Source organism: Xenopus laevis, chromosome 5L (assembly GCF_017654675.1).
Source record: "Xenopus laevis strain J_2021 chromosome 5L, Xenopus_laevis_v10.1, whole genome shotgun sequence".
NCBI lineage: Eukaryota > Metazoa > Chordata > Amphibia > Anura > Pipidae > Xenopus > Xenopus laevis.
Window position 1 is genome coordinate 142,043,567 of NC_054379.1, and position 19,518 is coordinate 142,063,084.

General features: G+C 38.7%; 1 protein-coding gene across 1 annotated transcript; it reads right to left on the reverse strand.

Moving 5' to 3' along the window:
- Nucleotides 1–5,942: 5,942 nt before the first annotated feature.
- Nucleotides 5,943–18,376, reverse strand: LOC108716241 (alpha-1,4-N-acetylglucosaminyltransferase). Its single transcript, XM_018262361.2, has 2 exons — nt 17,921–18,376; nt 5,943–6,530 (listed from the first exon to the last, which is right to left on the reverse strand). Exons 1-2 carry the CDS (start codon nt 18,374–18,376, stop codon nt 5,943–5,945), a joined length of 1,044 nt encoding a protein of 347 aa, XP_018117850.1.
- Nucleotides 18,377–19,518: the final 1,142 nt, after the last annotated feature.

A 19,518-nucleotide genomic window follows, 5' to 3' on the forward strand; every position in this document is an offset into this window, starting at 1 on the left:
GATACGAACCCTGGATACTATCTCCCCCAAGGGGTTGAATGAGATGTATTCATTATCCTGTTTTTTATAATGAACTATAGGATGCCCTCCTCACCATTCGGAATAGACCTTGCGCTGAGAGACTGGTAGCCTGATAGCGCTGGCTTGCAACTCTCTGGACTTTTTAGAAATTTCTTAGGTGTTATCAAATTTTTCAACTCTTTCGACTTTTATGATATTGTTATTTATTGCTGATTTGCACTCGATGGATTTAACTTTTATATCACAGAACACTACTTTTGAAGAATTTTAATGTTTTAACTTTTAATGTATATGTCTATTTATATGGCATATGTCACATTAGACTAAGGCACTTATATCTATATATGCACTTAGCACTTTAAAATTGAGATGATAAATTTTTATTTGCACATATTCACTTTTAATAGTGGTGTGGGATATGCTAACTGATGACACATTCTGGATAGGATGGTATCGATGGGAGTGATTGATTGAAATTGGAGGGTTTGTTATATATGGATGGCGATTTTCGATTATTTGTAATATGAAATGGGTGGTACTGATCCAAATTTATAATGCATGGTTGTCATACCATATTCGATCTAGATATACAGGTTCCTCCTCTTTGGGAATGTGTCTGAGTTAGAGGGTTAAATTGAGATGTATCTACATAGTGGCTGTGTAGGTAATTATTAAGGGTAATTGGATGATGATGTCACTATTGAAACACTACACTGATTGGTGTGAGAATTTTTAAATGTGTGTTACTCACTTAGATACACTATCCTGATGACGACCCATTGAGGGTTGAAACGCGTAGATGTGAGCGGTGAATAAACCTTTTTATACACTGATGAAATCTGCTGTGAGTGCTTTCAAACTTGGGCTTATATATATATATATATATATATATATATATATATATAGAAGCTGCGTGTGAAGCGCACAACCAAAAGTGTAGCGAGGTCTGGGTGCCAGAGCAAAAATTAATTGTACAATAGCGCTGGTGTCGGCACTCCCAAATCATCAAAAATCAAAGAGGCAACCAGCACTTTTGCCTCTTTGATTTTTGATGATTTGGGAGTGCCGACACCAGCGCTATTGTATATATATATATACATATATATATATATATATATATATATATATATATATATATATATATATACAAATATATATATATATATATATATATATATATATATATATATATATATATATGGGATGGGCGAATTTGACCCGTTTCGCCAAAAATTGGCCGGCGGCGAAATGTCGCAGACGCCCATTAAAGTCTATGGGCGTCAAAAATTTTTTTATCACGCGGCGAAATTGTTTTGACGCGCGTCTTCTTTTTTTTTGACGCATGCCGCCATACAAGTCTATGGGCGTAATTTTTTCAGCGAAATGAGGCGAAAAAATTCGCCCATCCCTATTTATATGTATACTATACTGATCATTCCCCAAATCATTTTAAAATTTGAACAAATATTACAACGCAGTATACCTGTCAGCAGCTTACTGGTTTCTGTATGGTCCCCTTCCAAGAATCAAACCTATTGATATCTGATAGTAAATATACCAGATATGTTTAGTGCAGGTATGATATTCCAGGTAGCAAGGACCACATTGGTGCATTGATGTGGCCCTCTCCTGATGTGTCTGCATAGACATATTTTTACGCAAATTTGCGAATCTCCCTCGAAAATTCACCGGCGAAAATTGGACGCGCGTATGAATAGTCAGCATCAAAATTGACGAATGCGATTTTTCAGACGCGCGTCCAAAATTGGTCACAGACGTCAATTTTCGATTTTTTACGATTTTTACTTTTCCTAAATTATTCATGTTGGGATTAGCTCCAGCCAGTGCCAATGTAATTCTTGCCCATTCCCTCTGGAATCACTAGGAAGCCATGGATCATATATGGACTCCTGTATCATATATAAACTTTAAATTCAAATGAATAGTGTGCTATGAGAGAGAGGACCTAAACATGAGCTGAATCTGTATGAATATTCAGTAACTGATCCTGTATAATGAAGCAATTTATTTTTCGTCAATGATTAATTTAACAATTTAGTAGACTATGAAAAGACATTACAGAGTTTCATTTACCAACGGGAAAGCGCAAATATCCAGTGCAACACACCATACATACTGTAGTTGAGAAAATGCCAATTGCACCACACCCAGTGCACATAATGCCTTAAAGGCATTAACAGAATCTGAATAGAGAAAACAACTCCAACCTTGACAGTCTTTCCTAATACTACAAATAGAACAAATAAACCTCAATTTCAGAAGTACACTCACTTCAGGAAATGGTGGATGTGGGTGTAAATGCCCCAGACCTTCAGCTAAAGGGAGAAGTCACACGACCATATAGAGAAAAGGTTGGTACAAACCAGACTTCAGTCGAAAAAAAAGCTGCTTAAAAACTAATTTTATTAACAATAATGTTTTACATCTTACTTGTGGTACAAGAAGCCTAACACATTTCGTGCCACTCCTTGGCACTTAATCATAGGACAGGCCATACATTCCCAGGAGTGGCAGTAGACATAAGATGATAAATATTTTTGTTAATAAAATTACTTTTTAAGCTGCATATATCTCCTGCTCTGGGCCTTATACTGTGCATCTCAATGTTAATATCTCTATATTAATAAATCAAGATATCTCAGGCAACATTGATTAAAATTTTACTTACTTACTTTTACTTTTCCCACAAAATCAATGAACAAATAATCATAACTTAAAGTGTCATCAAAACATGTTATCGGTAATTAGCCAAAATAATACTCATATTTACATGTAGTTTCACATACAGTGTTTATTTGTGTGACACTCGGTCAAAGAAGAGAATATTGTAAAATACGAGTAACATACAACAGCTACATCCTCACTGTTCAGCTTTTATATAAAAACCATCTTTTCACCATCCAACCCATTCTAAATCCCGACCACCTAACACGCAAGGACCTTCTTTATTGCTCATAAGGGAAAAAGAAGTAGTTTACTAATGTATCACAGCCAAGTGCTACAGCACAGAAGGGAGCAAAATGGTATCCCCTGCCCTTACTGCTCATTTACCCACACTTGCATCTGGGGCATTGTTAGACCCTGCACCTCAAGTTGCAAAGTGCAGCCCTATTGGGCACAAGGCAGCCATATGGTAGGCAATAACAACAGGTGTTCTTTGCACTTTACTTCCTAACTTGCAGTTCTGAACAATGCACAAGTTATAAGATGGGTAGAAGACAGGATGGGTAATGACTAAGTACCTATCTCCAATATAGACAGTATTGTGTGTGCTTCAACCACCCTATTTAATCTTGTAGGTTGGATGCAATAAGTACCTGCCTCCAGGCAACCCCTGCCTGTGTTTGGCAGTGCTGTATTTATTCAGCTCAAATTTGTATTGTTACACCTGCCTAAGCAGTCGGGCATGGGGTGGGGGCAGTGGGAGTCCAGTCATAGGGTACATTGCAGAAGAGGCACAAAAGACATGAACATTGTGAGAATTGTGAGGGAGTGCTTTGGGTGAGTCATGGAAAGGGTTAAAGTCCATCAGAGACAAGATACAGAAGATTGGGTGGACCCAGGTGTATTATTTGGATTTTTTTCCCATTTCATTGGGGCATTCTACATACCTAGCAGGCCCACATCCTGGGGATCCAAGTGGATGGTTGTTTAATAATCTGGCTCCCTTATGAGAGTACCCTAATAACTTATTAGTTTGAGGCTCTGATGAAATACAAAAAGTTCTTTGCACCACTGGGCAGAAATGTCTTTTTGTTTGAATTTTCTGCACTCTATTTGTTACAGGGCAACCCTTCTGAAATTAAAAATAACAAAGAGGTATAAAAGCGATACCTTTATTGGCTAACTAAGATAATCATAGCAAGTGTTCAGAACATTTTAGTTCCAATTTCAAGCTGATTATGCAGCTTGAAAAAATAACTATTGATAGCCAATAAAGGTATATAACTTTACCTGCACTCTTTGAAACCTGTTCCAGTTTCTGGGAGAAATGATTTGATCAGCTCAAAGACTCGAGCTACAAGGACTTAATCAGAATCCAGATGGGACTGTTACCTGAAGTGGAGTAAACTGGAATTGGAGTAAGAAATATTATTTGATTTAAACTGTACAAAAAACTCAAATTTTTGATGTAAGTTTATGTAGGGACACACAGGGTTAATGTGCCCCTATAGCTTTAATTCCTTTTACTTCCTGATCTCCCTAGTTGCTGGGCAGATTCCCATGTAGCTAGAGGTAATTTGTAAAGATGTTTTATTGGCCAGGAGGCGCTGTGACCACATCCTGTCACACTCTGGTATAGGGAGAGAAAAGGGGTGGATCTTCCTCTTTGGCTGCTGGATGCTGATCCGGCTGGGTGTGCCCACGGGAGCCTGGGTAGAGCAAGGTCCAGAAAGCCATGTGCCTAGAGAAACCGGATCCTCTAGTGTCTAAGTCGGGAGCAGAGAACCCCGTGAGGTTAGCTAAACAGGGTTAGTTCTGTCATAGACTTTCTAGGGGAGTAAGGTAGAGAGGACAGGTAGTAAGAGCAGTTAGATCTCCATCGAGATCCATAGAGAGTGAAGGGACCCACAGTGGATAGGGTGTCTGGATTAGAAAGGTGTTCTCCCTGACCACTCCACAAGGTGGGAGCCAGACCACTCTGAGGTATATTGCAGAAGAAAATGGATGTACTACCTCACTACCTTGCCTGATGGGAGTCACTGTCTCTGCTGTGTGCTGCGTACTGTTTCAGCCTGCAGTGTGGCATTGTGCATACCTTGTACCTCTGTAAGTAAACCCTGGGCTCATTTGTCTTTTACAAGTAAACAGTTAATCATTTGGTTTATCACAAGAATCTCCTGGCGCCCATTATTTCTATTTGGTAGCGTGAGAGTTGTAGTTAATCGACTCCACCTGGGAAATCTTCCATGTAGCGAAGGCCCTAGCCTGAAGTGTTTTGAGTCACATGTAGCCGATGCTCTAACAACTAGCTGGACATTAACCCCTTTTTGGTCTGCCTAGTCAGATTAGTGTTACATTTATATGAGATATTAATGCCATTTTGCTGTAGTTAAGAATGTCAAACTCAGAAAAATGGAGTTAAACTGGTAAAATTGTTTTACTCCAACTTTTTAACAAAACAACACTTTGGTGTTGATGATGTTTAATGATTTGACATAACGCAAAAATGTAACGCCAAATTAACCTAAACACCATTTCTGTGAATCACCCCCCTAATATGGTAAAAGTGATTGTGAAAGTAAAGTACATTTCTTTATTTTACAAGAGTTAGAGTCAATCTAATACATTGCATTCTGCACACATTCTTAAATAATGAACATAAAGGTTAGAATTTAGATTTTTCCAAGAATTTCAGAACTTCATAACAATTCCCTTGAGATACCAACTTTTGAATAGGATTATGGTGTTTTTGTCCATTATTACCCTCAACAACCGGGTGTGACTGGGGAAAAAACACGGGCCAGACCCGCTCCCTGTAATCTTCCTGCTGCAGACCTCCTGCCCAGGAAAAAACATGCACATAAGCACAAAGGGGGTGGTTGATCAAGCAGGGTAAACTAGAGTTGTTGCAGGCCGCCCCCCCAGTCCAACCCAACTCAACAGGATGCTTTATTTTTTTGAATTTACATTCTGGAACACAACAGTTCACTTTTTAGTGATCAGACCAATTTCAGTGGGAGGTAGAATTGCTTGTTTTTAAAGTCACATTTAGGGGCAGATATATCCACATGTGAAATTAGAGCTGTTCTGGTAATTTCCATTTCAGATAAATTTGGGCAGTAAACTTTAGAAGCACTATGAGAGTGCCATGTCTGAGGCTTGGAATTCCTTTATGCAGGTATGAAAATTTTCGCCCAATGATTGTCGTTACATTTGTAATACATTTAAATAAATAACTAGCCATAAATTGACTCATTCCTTTCAAGAGCACCATAGAGTGTGGGACAATACTGTTTGTAGAGATGTTCTATTAGTGTGTTACTTCCAGGAACCATGATTTTCTTTCCTTGATTCATATAATTCCAGAGATGCAAGGCATAAGAGTCATTGAAAGTTGGAACATTTTCCCAGACATCATAGTATCTTCCCCAGGCTTGATATGGAATAGGATAGAACCTCTGAGGATTCAAAAAAGATATGTTTCCACATTTAACATCCTCTGTAGACTTAAATGGAGGAATGCTACAAAACTGATTAAGAATGCGTGTAAAAAGTTGTGGACCCTGGTGCCCCCATATTGCCCCATTATAATTCTGCACAAAGCTTTCCATGCTTTTCCAGGAAAAAATGTGGTGATCTGTTAGTCCAAATATGCCATTACTCGAAAACTGGGAGGATTGGGCTGCAAGAAAGTTCACATCCGGGATGGGCCGCATTGATATAATGTCAGAATCCATATAAATGCCACCATGTTTCCAAACGAGGGCTAACCTGCATCCGTCTGAACTTACATGAGTCCAGTATGTTTCAAACTTAGGAATTACCTAAATATGAAGAAAATAACAACAGAACTGGGTGTAAGTGTATACATAACATTCTTTTAACCAAATTATTCATTAAAAGATGCTCAGATAATTTTACTTTGAGTTTTGTCACAGCAATATAGAAGAGTCATAGTCAAACAAATATTGAATACATCATAAGTTGAGTCTTTTAAATTCTGTAGTGTCTGTAAGAATGAAACTACAGTATATGTTCTGTGAAAGTTAATACTGAAAAAGTTGTCTTAATTTGATACAGTTTTTGGCAAAGTACATAGGAAGAGGCTAATGACTCTTTTGCTAAAATCTTCTAAAAGTTTTTCAATATACTTCTTAAAGCTTGTAATGTATGCAGAAGGGTACTTCAAATCTACACTCTTACCAGTGCCCAAACATGCAATACTAAAAAGCTTTTTTTTACTCTTCTTACATAATACATAATTAAAATTCAGATTGTCCTGTGTGACCTGTGTCCCGCAAAGGAAATAGCTAAAGAGAGAACATGACACCATAATGAATAACTTTTATAAATTTTACCTTTTTTTTTTACCTTTTTTTTACTTATAAAATATGCAAAATTTGCAATAATATATATATATTTTTTTTTTTACACAATGTATCAATTTCTCATACTTAACCAGCCCAGTTTGTGGGTCTTAAATAAATATTCTCAAATCCATAGCAATGAAGGAACATTTATTATATAATATTAAATATTTTTTATTATGCATATAGGTTAGGGTTCTCCTGTAACTTATTTTAGGACACTGTATATTATTATTATTTTATTATTATTATTATTATTATTATTATTATTATTATGTAATTGTAGAGTTCCAACATGTTGTGCAGCGCTGTAAAGTAAATTTTTTATACAACTAAGTCACATGAATTACAAACGTAGAACAAATGGAGTCACACATATCACAACCAATACAGGCACAAAAGGTCAGAAATGAATGGCGTTAGTCAGTTGTACACTAGGTGCTCAAGTAGTTTAGAGATGAAAGGGAACAGAGAGATAAGTCGTAGGTTATCAAGATTGGTGGAATCAATAGAGGGTTTTTTCAGAATGGAAGTGACAAGAGCATGTTTTAGTTGTGAAGGAAAGATTCTAGTTGAGAGCAAGAGATTAAATAGATGATTTAAGGCTTTAATTAGACAAGGATTGGTATCATGGAGAATATTTGAAGAAATTGGATCAAGCAGGCAGGTAGTAAGATGAGAAGAGGCCCAAAGTTTTGAGATTTCCTCATCAGTCACAGGGGAGAAGGAGCATGTGAGAGACTGGGGAGGGTGGTGGAAGTCTACGGGGGTTGAGTAGTATAATGTTACTTTTTATAGTGAGTGCCTTTAGAGAGATTTTTTATGAACAGTATGCCAAGGTTAAAGTGGTTTGGGTCTAGCACGTTTAGTTTTTGCAGGACCAAGCTCATTGAGGGCAGTGGTGAAAGTGCTATAGTAGGTAGCCACATTAGGACAACAGATGGCTGAAATATTAGAGTGAAGAGAGTCAAAGGAAGAAGAGAGATTGCAAGTCACAGTAGGTATGTGTTAGGGGAATAGCAGGGGGTGAGGAGGGAGTTAGTGAGAGTTAGTGAGAGTCGAAATGTGAGCATATTGTGATCACAGAGGGGAAACGGTGTGTTAGTAAAATAGGTGGTTGAGATAAGCCTAGGGAGGATGTAAGTGAAAGAAGTTTAGACATATAATATGATATAAGTTATTTTAAATACCCAGCAAGGATTTCAAGATACTTTAATATCAGTTAGGGGGTTCAGGGAGTCAGATACAATGTCAACTGTGTGTGTTAGACGGCTGGAACTGCTTTATCCAGGCACAGTTGTGCTTACAGAAGTTACAGAAAAGGGCAAGTTCAAAATTTCATTAAGCCCCCACAGGTCTCTAGTAAATGAGTAATAAATATCTAACTGTGTATTTTCCCATTGCTCCTAAGAACTCGATAAATTGTGGGACAATACAGTCTGTAGAGATGTTCTATCAGTGTGTTACTTCCAGGAATCATACTTAACTATTCTTTATTCATAAAATTCCAGAGATGCAAGGCATACGAATCACTGAAAGTTGGCACATTTTGAAAGACATCATAGTATCTTTCCCACTCGAAGTATGGAATAGGATAGAATCTCTGAGGATTCAAAAAAGATATTTCTCCACATTTAACATCCTCTGTAGAAATAAATTGAGGAATGATACACAACTGATCAAGCATGCGTATAAAAAGTTCTGGACCCTGGTTTCCCCACTTTTCCCCATCATAATTCTGCACAAAGTTTTCCATACTTTTTAAAAATGCGGAGAGGAATTAATCCAAAAACGCAATTACTTGAATATTGAGAGGATTGGGCTGCAAGAAAGTTCACATCCGGGATGGGCCTCATTGATATAATGTCATAATCCATATAAATGCCACCATGTCTCCAAATGAGGTCTAACCTCAAATTCAGATTAGCTTGTGTCCTACTATGAAAATACCAGTACTATGGAGGACATTAAGCTTTTATAAAGTTCTGACATTTTAAAAAATCGACTGCTGCACTATAGATACCAGGCAGGATGTCTTTCTATCCATAGCATTAAAATAAATTTATGGACAACTGTAAATGTGGTATTTGCCAAGTTAGGAATAGCAACTGCCCATTCAGGTTATAGAGATACAAAGTTAAGTAAGTTGTCTGTTACATTTGGTACTTTCATTATCTGACCAAGGTATGTTTGAAGGACCTTGTGATATTCACTTGTGAATCCATCTGGGCCATGATATTTACCTGTGTGATTAGTAAACTTACACAGGTTTTCCTTTATGATTGCCTGAGCACGAAAGCACTGTAAATCATAAATGGGCTCCTCAGTGTCTTTTATTACATAGCCCCATATGTTTTTTACATGTAATGCATAACTACGTAACTTTGTTACATTATTAAGATATAACCAGCTAGAAAATAACTGTAAAATCTGTATTTTTTCCTGACTGATTGCACTATCCATTAAGGTGGACACTCGTCTCAGAGAGCATCAGGTAGAGAAGGAGCGTTGTAAAAGATTTCAACCCTTGTTGGCACCCCGCTTCCAATGACCTCTCTTGCATACTCCAGCTACTCAAGCTTCTACTTCTCCTCTGGAGGAACCGATGCAAGTTGGAAGAGCTCGTCTCTCTAAACAAGAAAGGCTCCGTAGACGGATGGCTGGCCTATGTCTGTATTGTGGCGGACAGTCTCATTTTGCAAACTCTTGTCCGGTGAAGCCCACGAGTTCTGTTCCCCGAGGTATATCTAGGGTAACTCATGTAGGGGGTACTACTCCGAAGTCTCAAGAGAACACTCACAGGTTTCTCCTTCCTTTACAGAATCGTCTAGCCACCTAAACCATTGTCGGCTCAGCTTTCATTGATTTTGGAGCTGCTGGGAACTTCATGGACGCTCTTTTTGCCAAATACATGGAAGTTCCCTTATTCCCATTGCCTACTCCTCTTCGTGTCACTGCCATTGACGACAGACCCCTGGAGGCTGAATTTATCTCTATGACGACTGGGGAATTGCCTGTGCAGGTTGGGACGCTGCATAAAGAGAGACTATCGTTCCTAATTATTTCTTGCCCATCCGTTCCAGTTGTTTTGGGTCTCCCTTGGCTGCGCCAGCATAATCCCACCATTGATTGGTCCGCAGGACAGATTTCCCGTTGGAGCCCATTTTGCCAGCAGCACTGTCTTCCTGCTGAACCCCTCCAGAGGGTGAATATCTCTATGTCTGATCTGAAGACTTTACCCTCCTTTTACAGGGAATTCTCTGATGTATTCTGTAAGAATTCTGCAGAATTCCTTCCTCCACATCAACCATACGATTGTCCTATCGATCTCCTGCCAGGAACCATGCCCCCTAGGGGTCGCACCTATCCTCTTTCTCCAGCTGAGACTTCCGCTATGAAAGACTATATTCAGGAGAATATCCAGCGGGGGTTTATCCGCCCCTCTACTTCTCCTGCCGGGGCAGGTTTCTTCTTCGTGGAAAAAAAAGATGGAGGCCTACGTCGTTGCATTGACTACCGGGGCCTTAATAAGATCACAGTTAAAAACCGGTACCCCTTGCCTGTGATTGCTGAACTCTTTGACCAATTGAAAGGGGCTAAGATTTTTACTAAGTTAGATCTCCGTGGGGCGTGCAACCTCATCCGCATCCGTGAAGGGGACAAATGGAAGACGGCATTCAACACTCGAGATGGGCACTATGAATATCTCGTGATGCCCTTTGGCCTTTGTAATGCCCCCGCTGTCTTCCAAGAGCTCGTGAACGACATCTTTTGGGAAAGTCTGTGGTCGTGTACCTGGATGACATCCTGATCTTCTCGAAAGACCTGGTATCTCATCGCTCCCAGGTGAAAGAAGTACTCTCTCGTTTGAGGAAGAACTCTCTCTTCGCCAAGTTGGAGAAATGTTCCAGTTCTTGGCCTCCAGTTGCTGTAGAAGCTTTTCAGTCCCTAAAAGACGCATTTTCTTCTGCCCCAGTCCTCCGTCATCCGGATCCTATGCTACCCTTTTGCATTGAGGTGGATGCATCTGAAGTAGGTGCTGGGGCTATCCTATCCCAGAGACATTCTGCCGATGGGAAGTTGCACCCTTGTGCTTTTTTCTCCAGAAAGTTTTCTCCTGCAGAACAGAATTACGATGTAGGGAATCGAGAACTTCTGGCAGTCAAGCTTGCTCTTGTAGAGTGGCGTCACCTCCTAGAGGGTTCTTCAATTCCGGTCACGATTTATACTGATCATAAGAACTTGGACTTCATACACTCTCTCAAGAGACTGAATCCTCGTCAGGCCAGGTGGGCCCTGTTCTTCTCCCGCTTTAACTTTGTTCTGACCCATCATCCTGGCTCCAAGAATCGGAAGGCCGATACGCTTTCCAGAAGTTTCACTCCGGGTGATCGTCTTCCAGAAAGACTTGAACCAATTATTCCCCCTGCCAAGATTATTGCATCTCTGTTTCCCCAATTTGCTGAACAAATCTTGGCTGGACAGTCTTCTGCTCCTCCGGATACCCCCATTGGGATGGCTTTTGTTACCTCCGAGTTACGTCTTTCTATTCTTCAGCAAACCCACTGCTCCAAGCAAGCAGGACACCCTGGTCCTGAAAAGACTCTTGAACTCCTTAGACGTTTAGTCTGGTGGCCGACTATTCGTAAAGATGTCAAAGACTTTGTTGCTGCCTGTACCGTTTGTGCCACATCCAAGCCTAGCCATTCTCGCCCCAGTGGGTTATTACAACCATTGCCTATTCCCTCTCGTCCATGGACTCATTTAGCAATGGACTTTATTGTTGAACTTCCCCCCTCTAGTGGAAACACGGTGATCTGGGTTGTGATTGACCGCTTTAGCAAGATGGCCCATTTCATTCCCCTGCGGAAGCTTCCCTCTGCTGTGGAGTTGTCTCAGCTCTTCATCCAGTATATTTTCCGTTTGCATGGTTTTCCTGTGGAAGTTGTCTCTGACAGAGGTTCTCAGTTTCCTGCTAAGTTTTGGCGTTCCCTGTGCAAAGATCTGGGTATTACTCTCCAGTTCTCCTCCGCTTATCATACCCAGACAAATGGAGCAGCTGAACGAGTAAACCAAGCTTTGGAACAGTTCTTGAGGAATCACGTCTCCCTTTGTCAAGATGACTGGTCTGATCTCCTCCCATAGGCAGAATTTGCTCATAACAATGCATGCCACACCTTCACTGGAAGGTCTCCGTTCATGTCGGTGTATGGTCAGCATCCTCAAGCCTTCCCCCAGTGTTGTCTGACGTCCCGGCTGCTGATGACCATGCAGCCCACATGTCTGCTATTTGGGCTGCAACCAAGTCGAACTTGGAGAAGAGCGCTCTGGTTCACAAGACATTTGCAGATCGTAGACGTAGATCCTCTCCTCCCTACAAGGTTGGTGATAAAGTCTGGTTGTCTTCCAGGAACATTCGGTTGAAGGTGCCATCTCCTAAGTTGGGTCCGAAGTTTGTGGGTCCATTCTCCATCTCGGAGGTGATGAATCCTGTGGCTGTCAGACTTCAGCTTCCCCCTGAGATGCGAATTCCCAACGTGTTTCATGTCTCTTTGGTGAAACCCGCTACCTCCAACCTCTTTTCTGTGAACCAGTCTCCCCCTCCTACTATTTCTGTGGATGGTCAACAAGAATATGAGGTGGAAAAGATCCTTGACTCCAGAATCTCCAGGGGCTCTCTTCAGTACCTCATCAAGTGGAAGGGCTTTGGCCCTGAAGAATGCTCCTGGGAAGGACACTCTGATGTTCATGCTCCTCGTCTTGTGAGGGATTTCCACTCCAAATTTCCCCAGAAGCCAAGTCCTGGTGGTCCAGAGGCCCCCCGTGAGGGGGGGTACTGTCACGATCGCCGCCCGGAGCAGTTCCCGGAGCTCCGGGCGGGGCGTCCTCCCCTGCCGGCGTCGCTCCCAAAATGGCGGCGCCCATGGCTGCCACGTGGGTAGCGGCACCGGCGCGATGACGTCAGCGCGCCAATGTCTGCGCAAGGACGCCAATGATGTCACAATGGCGCCAAATTCAAATATAAAAACGCTACCAAGACGCCCGAATGGCGCCCAAGTATAGGAAACTTTCCCTGAGTGTATCCTGGGTTCCCTGTGAGCTGCTATTGCTAAATCTTGTTCCTGATTATTATCCTGACCCTTGCCTGGACTTTGCTGTTATCTGCCTGTTATCTTGCCTGGATTCTGACTACTCTTTTGATTAACCCTTTGGACACCGCAACCTTGCTCCCTCAAGAGGGCTTCCTCCTTGATCCTGACTACCTCCTTGGAGGGAGCTCCCGGCTCCCTGACACTGATATGATATAAACTATCTGTTTCCCAAGTATTAATTTTGGGGGTATAGTTTTTCCTTTAACTCACCTGGGCCCTTACAGAAGTAGCGAATAGCCTCTCATGGGGGGGGGGGGCAACAAGGAGCTGTAATGCTTATTATATTATATATATATATATATATATATATATATATATATATATATATATATATATATATATATATTGCTTAATTTAGTACACAATAATTTTTATTTACAAAATAAAACTACAATTATGTATAAAGTCTAGAAAGAGGGAAATACATTAGATAGATAGAAATAGATTTAGACAGAGCCTGCTTTTTAGATTAGAAACTGCAGTAACAGAATTTCCTTACTCATCTTCTAGTGACATACAGTAGCATACAGGAGAGAAATTGCTTCTAACCACAACCCTAATTAGTAAAATTGCCAGAAATGGCATTTAATGTATAAATTACATATATATAATTTCTTAGGGAACCACACCTTAAACGCCTTTATTGTAGAGTATACATAATAAATTTAGACATGTTAATTATTAGTTAGTGGTGTAAATGAATACATCTGAGGTCTTATTATGACAACATTATTTATGTATACAGAAAATAAACAATGTTTGAGTGTGGGAGTGTGTGAAACCAGTGGAAATAAATCAACAATTATAAATCAAAACGGAGTAATATTTTTAATATTTACTTTTTTTTATGGGGTGGCACAAATTAAACCGCTTCACAAAGATTAAAAAATCGAGTTGGGCTTGTATTACACGCTATTACTATTGTGTTAACAAGGTTAATTAATAAGTGCCATGATTTTCTCTTTGGTCATGCTTTAATCAGATTTGCCAGTCTACTATGTTCTGTGAGCACCTAGCAAAGTGTCATTTTATAATTGCATGCGCTAAATAGATCCCATGGCCTTATTATTCTATATTAGAATTGTCTCTGTCATTTTATGTATGTACAAAATTGGGGGGTTGTGGAAGCACTCCTAAGGCTAAATCAAAGTATATTTAAGTATAATGGAAGTGCTACTTACAATGCACTTCCCTGGGCCCCTGTCTCATAAGTAATTCAATATAAATGCAAGTGCATGTGTTTACAAAAACAGGGGTTTTTTAGTTACAAAGTTATAATCATAAAGTTGAAAAGCCACCATACCACGTCAAGGTAAACCCCATATGGCGGTCCCTAACTTGTTTATTCTCAGGTCATAATATAAAAAGACAATTCTCTGCATAATAGCATTACCTGTATTCAGTGTTTGTGGAACATTGGTTTCACTCTGGAGCCTAGATCCTCCCCCGCCAGTTAAGGCTTTTAAGAGAGAGAGATTGCCCAAACCAACGCCCAGGGAAGTGCATTGTAAGTAGCACTTCCATTATACTTAAATATACTTTGATTTAGCCTTAGGAGTGCTTCCACAACCCCCCAATTTTCTGTATGTATACAGAGTTCAAAATAATATGCTCGCTATTACAAGTATGGGACCTGTTATCCAGAATGCCCGGGACAAGGGGTTTTCTGGATAACAGATCTTTATGTAATTTGGATCTTCATACCGTAAGTCTACTAGAAAATCATGTAAACATTAAATAAACCCAACAGGCTGGTTTTGCTTCCAATAAGGATTAATTATTTCTTAGTTGGGACCAAGTACGATGTACTATTTTATTATTACAGATAAAAAGGAAATACATTTTAAAAAGATGGGTTATTTCATTATAATGGAGTCTATGGGAGGCAGCGTTTCTGTAATTTGGAGCTTTCTAGCTTTGAAAAACAATTCCTGTTTAAAATGTTGCTGTCTAAATAAATTACAGGCATATTTTGATTTATTGAATATGTAAATCCAAGCTTATTTATCAAAATTTTACTCTTAAAACAGATCAGTAGTGAATTTGTCCCGTTTCGCTTTGCCGAGAAATTTCGGGAGTAAAGTTTGCGAAACACGAATTTTGACACGGGGTCAATTCAGGGGCGTCGAAATTGATGCTGGTGACAATTCCGACCCGGTGACATTTGACACGCATTAATATCAATGGGTGCTTGGTTACTTGTCGACAGCATCGGAATTGTGGCCGGCGTCTGAATTGTCGAATTCGCAGCTGCGGAATAAATTCGCCCATCACTAAATATCAGATAAACCTGTAGGAAAAAAAATGTAATGCATCAAATTCATATTCTACTCATCATTTTTTAATAGGTATGCAAAAAATTGCAAACAAAAAAGTTTAAAAAACTGGAATTCCCATAGACTTCTACATGAACTTGTAAAATGAACTTTTTTTTTTCTCAAAAACTAGCTTATTTAAGAAAGGACTCAAATTGAATGGTCAAGTTTGAGTTTTTTCACAGAAAAAATAATATTTTTTATTTTCTCAAGCAGAAAAATATACCATATATTGTCCAACCATTTACCATATCTTTAAGGGGCAATTTGATTTATTACACATTTTTTTTACTTCTGTTTCTTTTTCCATAAAATAAATAAAAGCAAAGTTGTTAGAAAATCTTCCCATAGACTTTTATACAACCTCTCCAGCTTTTACTTGCCAAATTCTTCTGCTGAGTTTTAACGTTTTTTCTTTCATCTAGACTGTTCAAGTTTTCTAAAAAATACTTGCGTAACCACTTTTTTTTGCTGCATTTTTCTTGAATTGAGAGAAAAAAACATCAACTCAATTTTTGAAAAATCTGCCCCTTAGGGAAGTCTATGGGAACATTCTGTAACAACTTTATTTATGTTATCAGTTTACTAGAGGGGTTATATACCTGATTGCTTACCAATCTAACTTCAAAAACATATTTATGCAAATTAGTTTTGAAGAAAAATTGCCATTCAGTATGGCTTAAGGAAAGCACTGATATGAGAGACAAAGCGTTAAACTCCGTTACAGCCAACATTTATCTTTAAAATCATTGTTCTAGGAGATCAAAAGTTAAACTCTCAATTCAAATAAATGAAGTAAATAAATTATTTTCATTAATACCAGATGGGCGACTGTATTCAATTTAAAAATCCAATAGCTTTCTCGTTTAAGTAGTGCTTGTTCTGTCTCCTCTTCTTTTTTTTGTAACTTTTGTTTTATTGGATAATTTAACAGTTACATCAAGGGGCATATTTATCAAGGGTCGAATTTCAAATTGAAAAAACTTCGAAATTCAAAAAGACCCACTGAAATTAAGTCAAAGTTTTTTTTTAGTCGAATAGGTCCATTTTTGATCAAATAGGTCCTTATTTGGCTTAATCCGAATCATACGAATCCAAAGAAGAGCACATTCGATCGAATTCGATTCAGCATTTTTCCCCCAAAAAAACTTTGATTTTTCAAAGTCCACCAATTGACTCCAAGTAGACCCCCATAGGTTAAAACAGCAATTCGGCAGGTTTTAAATTGCGAAAATTCACCTCGACCTTTGATAAATCTGTCCCCAAATGTATAATAAACATTGCTTTTGTATTAAATATACAGAGAATGTGTCTCTTAAGTTCTGTACATTGATGTTATTAGTTGTGTGATCAAATATCCATTTTTGTGATTAAGTCGTATTGCATCAAATAAACAACATGGAAAACACTAAATAAATCACAATGAAAAGTAAAAAATCAACAGTTCTATCTCTGATTGTTTTTCAAGTGAGTATCTGGTAGCATGCCATTTCTAGGGGGAGGAGTTAAAAAAAGGGTGGTGGTCTGACCATGTGGGTAAAATACCAAACGGACTGACATCCGTCACTGTCCGTTAAGCTGGGGTGGTTCACTTGGGGGCACATTTACTTAGCTCGAGTGAAGGATTAGAATAAAAAATAATTTGAATAATAAATTCCGATTGGTTGAATTTCAAATTTATAGGAGTTTAAGGGACTTTAAAAAACCCACATTAATTCATAATTCGACCCTTGATAAATGTGCCTCTAAATGTTACACCCATTTAAAAATAATCTCATTATTTACCATTGTAGTAGATGCAAACAGTAACCTAACTAGCATGCGTTATGTGTTTTGAGTGTGCATATACAGTATATAATAGCATAATTTAAACCTGTTGGTACAGGATTCTTGCATTTTATATTGCCAACTGTGGCTTCACTTTATGCAATTCCCCTGTATTTTAGTGCTGTGTGGGTCAACAAAAATTAGACCCGCACTGACCCTAACCCTAACCCATCCCTTCCCAACCCATGCCTGCTCACATCCAGCTTCTCCCCTCCTTTTATAGACCTGCGCCAGCCCGCCCTGTTGATGACATCATAAAAGGGGCGGGCAGGCTTGCATCTATAAAACTGGAAGCCAGAAGTCAGAAGCCGGCAGCAGGAGGAAGAGCTCAACCCAAACCCACTTGCAACCTTCAAGAGATGGACAGAGGTTGGCCCAAACCCGACCGACCCGTGGGTTCCGTAGGTATCGGGCCAGCCCGCACATCACTACTGTATTGCCATCTGTTAGAACCATTAACTCTTCCATAGATTAATATTTTGCAAGGTTTCAAACAATACACTGGCAATAAGATTTTCTTCTGTTTTTTAGCAATTATCCTTGTTTGCCTTACCTTTTTATACCATGGCATGAGTGGTGTGTCGTTAAATATTTTTTCAATTTTCAAAGGAAAAAAGTAGACATTATCAAAAGTTGAGAGGGTAGGGAAATTCTTGCGTGCTTTAAGTTCATCCTCCATTATGTTTATGTCTGGTAAACCTTTCATGAAGAAAACCACAGGTCTGTCCTTGTACACACGGGCTGCCGATTCAACAGCACACAAAACCAAAGATGGTGGCTTCATCCTGTCAGTAGTCTCAACAAATATAATACCATTTCCCTTTTTTAGAACATCCATGGGGGTGATAGGAGAGAAACTGGAATTTTTATTGTTAGAAATGGAGGCTGTGCTTCCTGGAGAAATGATTGACTTAAAAGGACTAGAGGGTTGTATGTTGGAATTTTTATAGAATAATCCACAGGCCACCAGTAGCAACAGTAGAGTAAAAATTTTGAAGCCTTTTGACATTGTTTTAAAATGTGATCAGTCTGCAAAAAAGTAAACGGCACTCCAATTAGAGGCATTCTTGTTACTTAGGAATATTATAGAGACATGTATGCATTATTAAACAATAACATGATCAGACAGCTTTACATTTAAAAAATATATATGTAAACAAAAAAATATATATTTAAACAGGTTACTCAGTATGAATATGGGACCTGTTATCCAGAATGCTAAGGACCTCAGGTTTTCCAAATAAGGGAAATTTGGATCTTCGTACCTTTCTTATGCTAAAAAAAACTTTTAAACATTAATTAAATCCAATAGGATTGTTTTGCATCCAATTGAGATTAATTATATCTTAGTTGGGATCAAGTACAAGGTACTGTTTTATAATTACAGAGTAAAAGGGAATCTTTAAAAATTTGAATTATTTCATTATAATGGAGTCAATGGGAGACATCCTTTCCGTAATTCGGAGATTTATGGATAACGGGTTTCTGGATAACTGACCCTATACATGTACCCGAATGCCACATCCTTAAGATATATAAAGTTTTAAAGGATAATGACCTTGTTGGCTAATTTTTGTCTTCCGTGCTACATGTAAAAAAAACATTTTCCCCCAACAACAATTTATTGTCCTTTTATTTTCAATAACTTTGAACACGGTATCTACCAGAAATGGCAAACCATCAGTTTTTATTTGAGGAAAAGTATTATATTGCTATATATTCATCAGATGATATTGTGTTTTAGGCCACTGTGATTCTGGTAAATTCATGTTAGAACAATGTGCAGTCTGGCAATATGTGAAATATATACTTTGTTTTCTCAGTAGTATTTTCTTTAACTCCACTGGGAAAATCTACACTGAAAAACTCCATACCATCACTAAAGTGAGCCGTTATAATATCTTTAATGCACTATTCTAATATTATATAATGTCCTCATCATTTGTAATTTGACCCTGGACCTCAAATATCTAAATGTATTTAATTTGATAGATATCCATACGAATCAATACTTTATCTAGATTAAATTGTAAGAGCAAGATCTCCTTATCGTTCATGCTTTCCAACCCCTGCATATTTCTTGTTTGCTTTCTCACAATACTCTAAACTTTCCATTCTTGTTTAGTTTAAACACTCTTCTAGCCTCCTTAC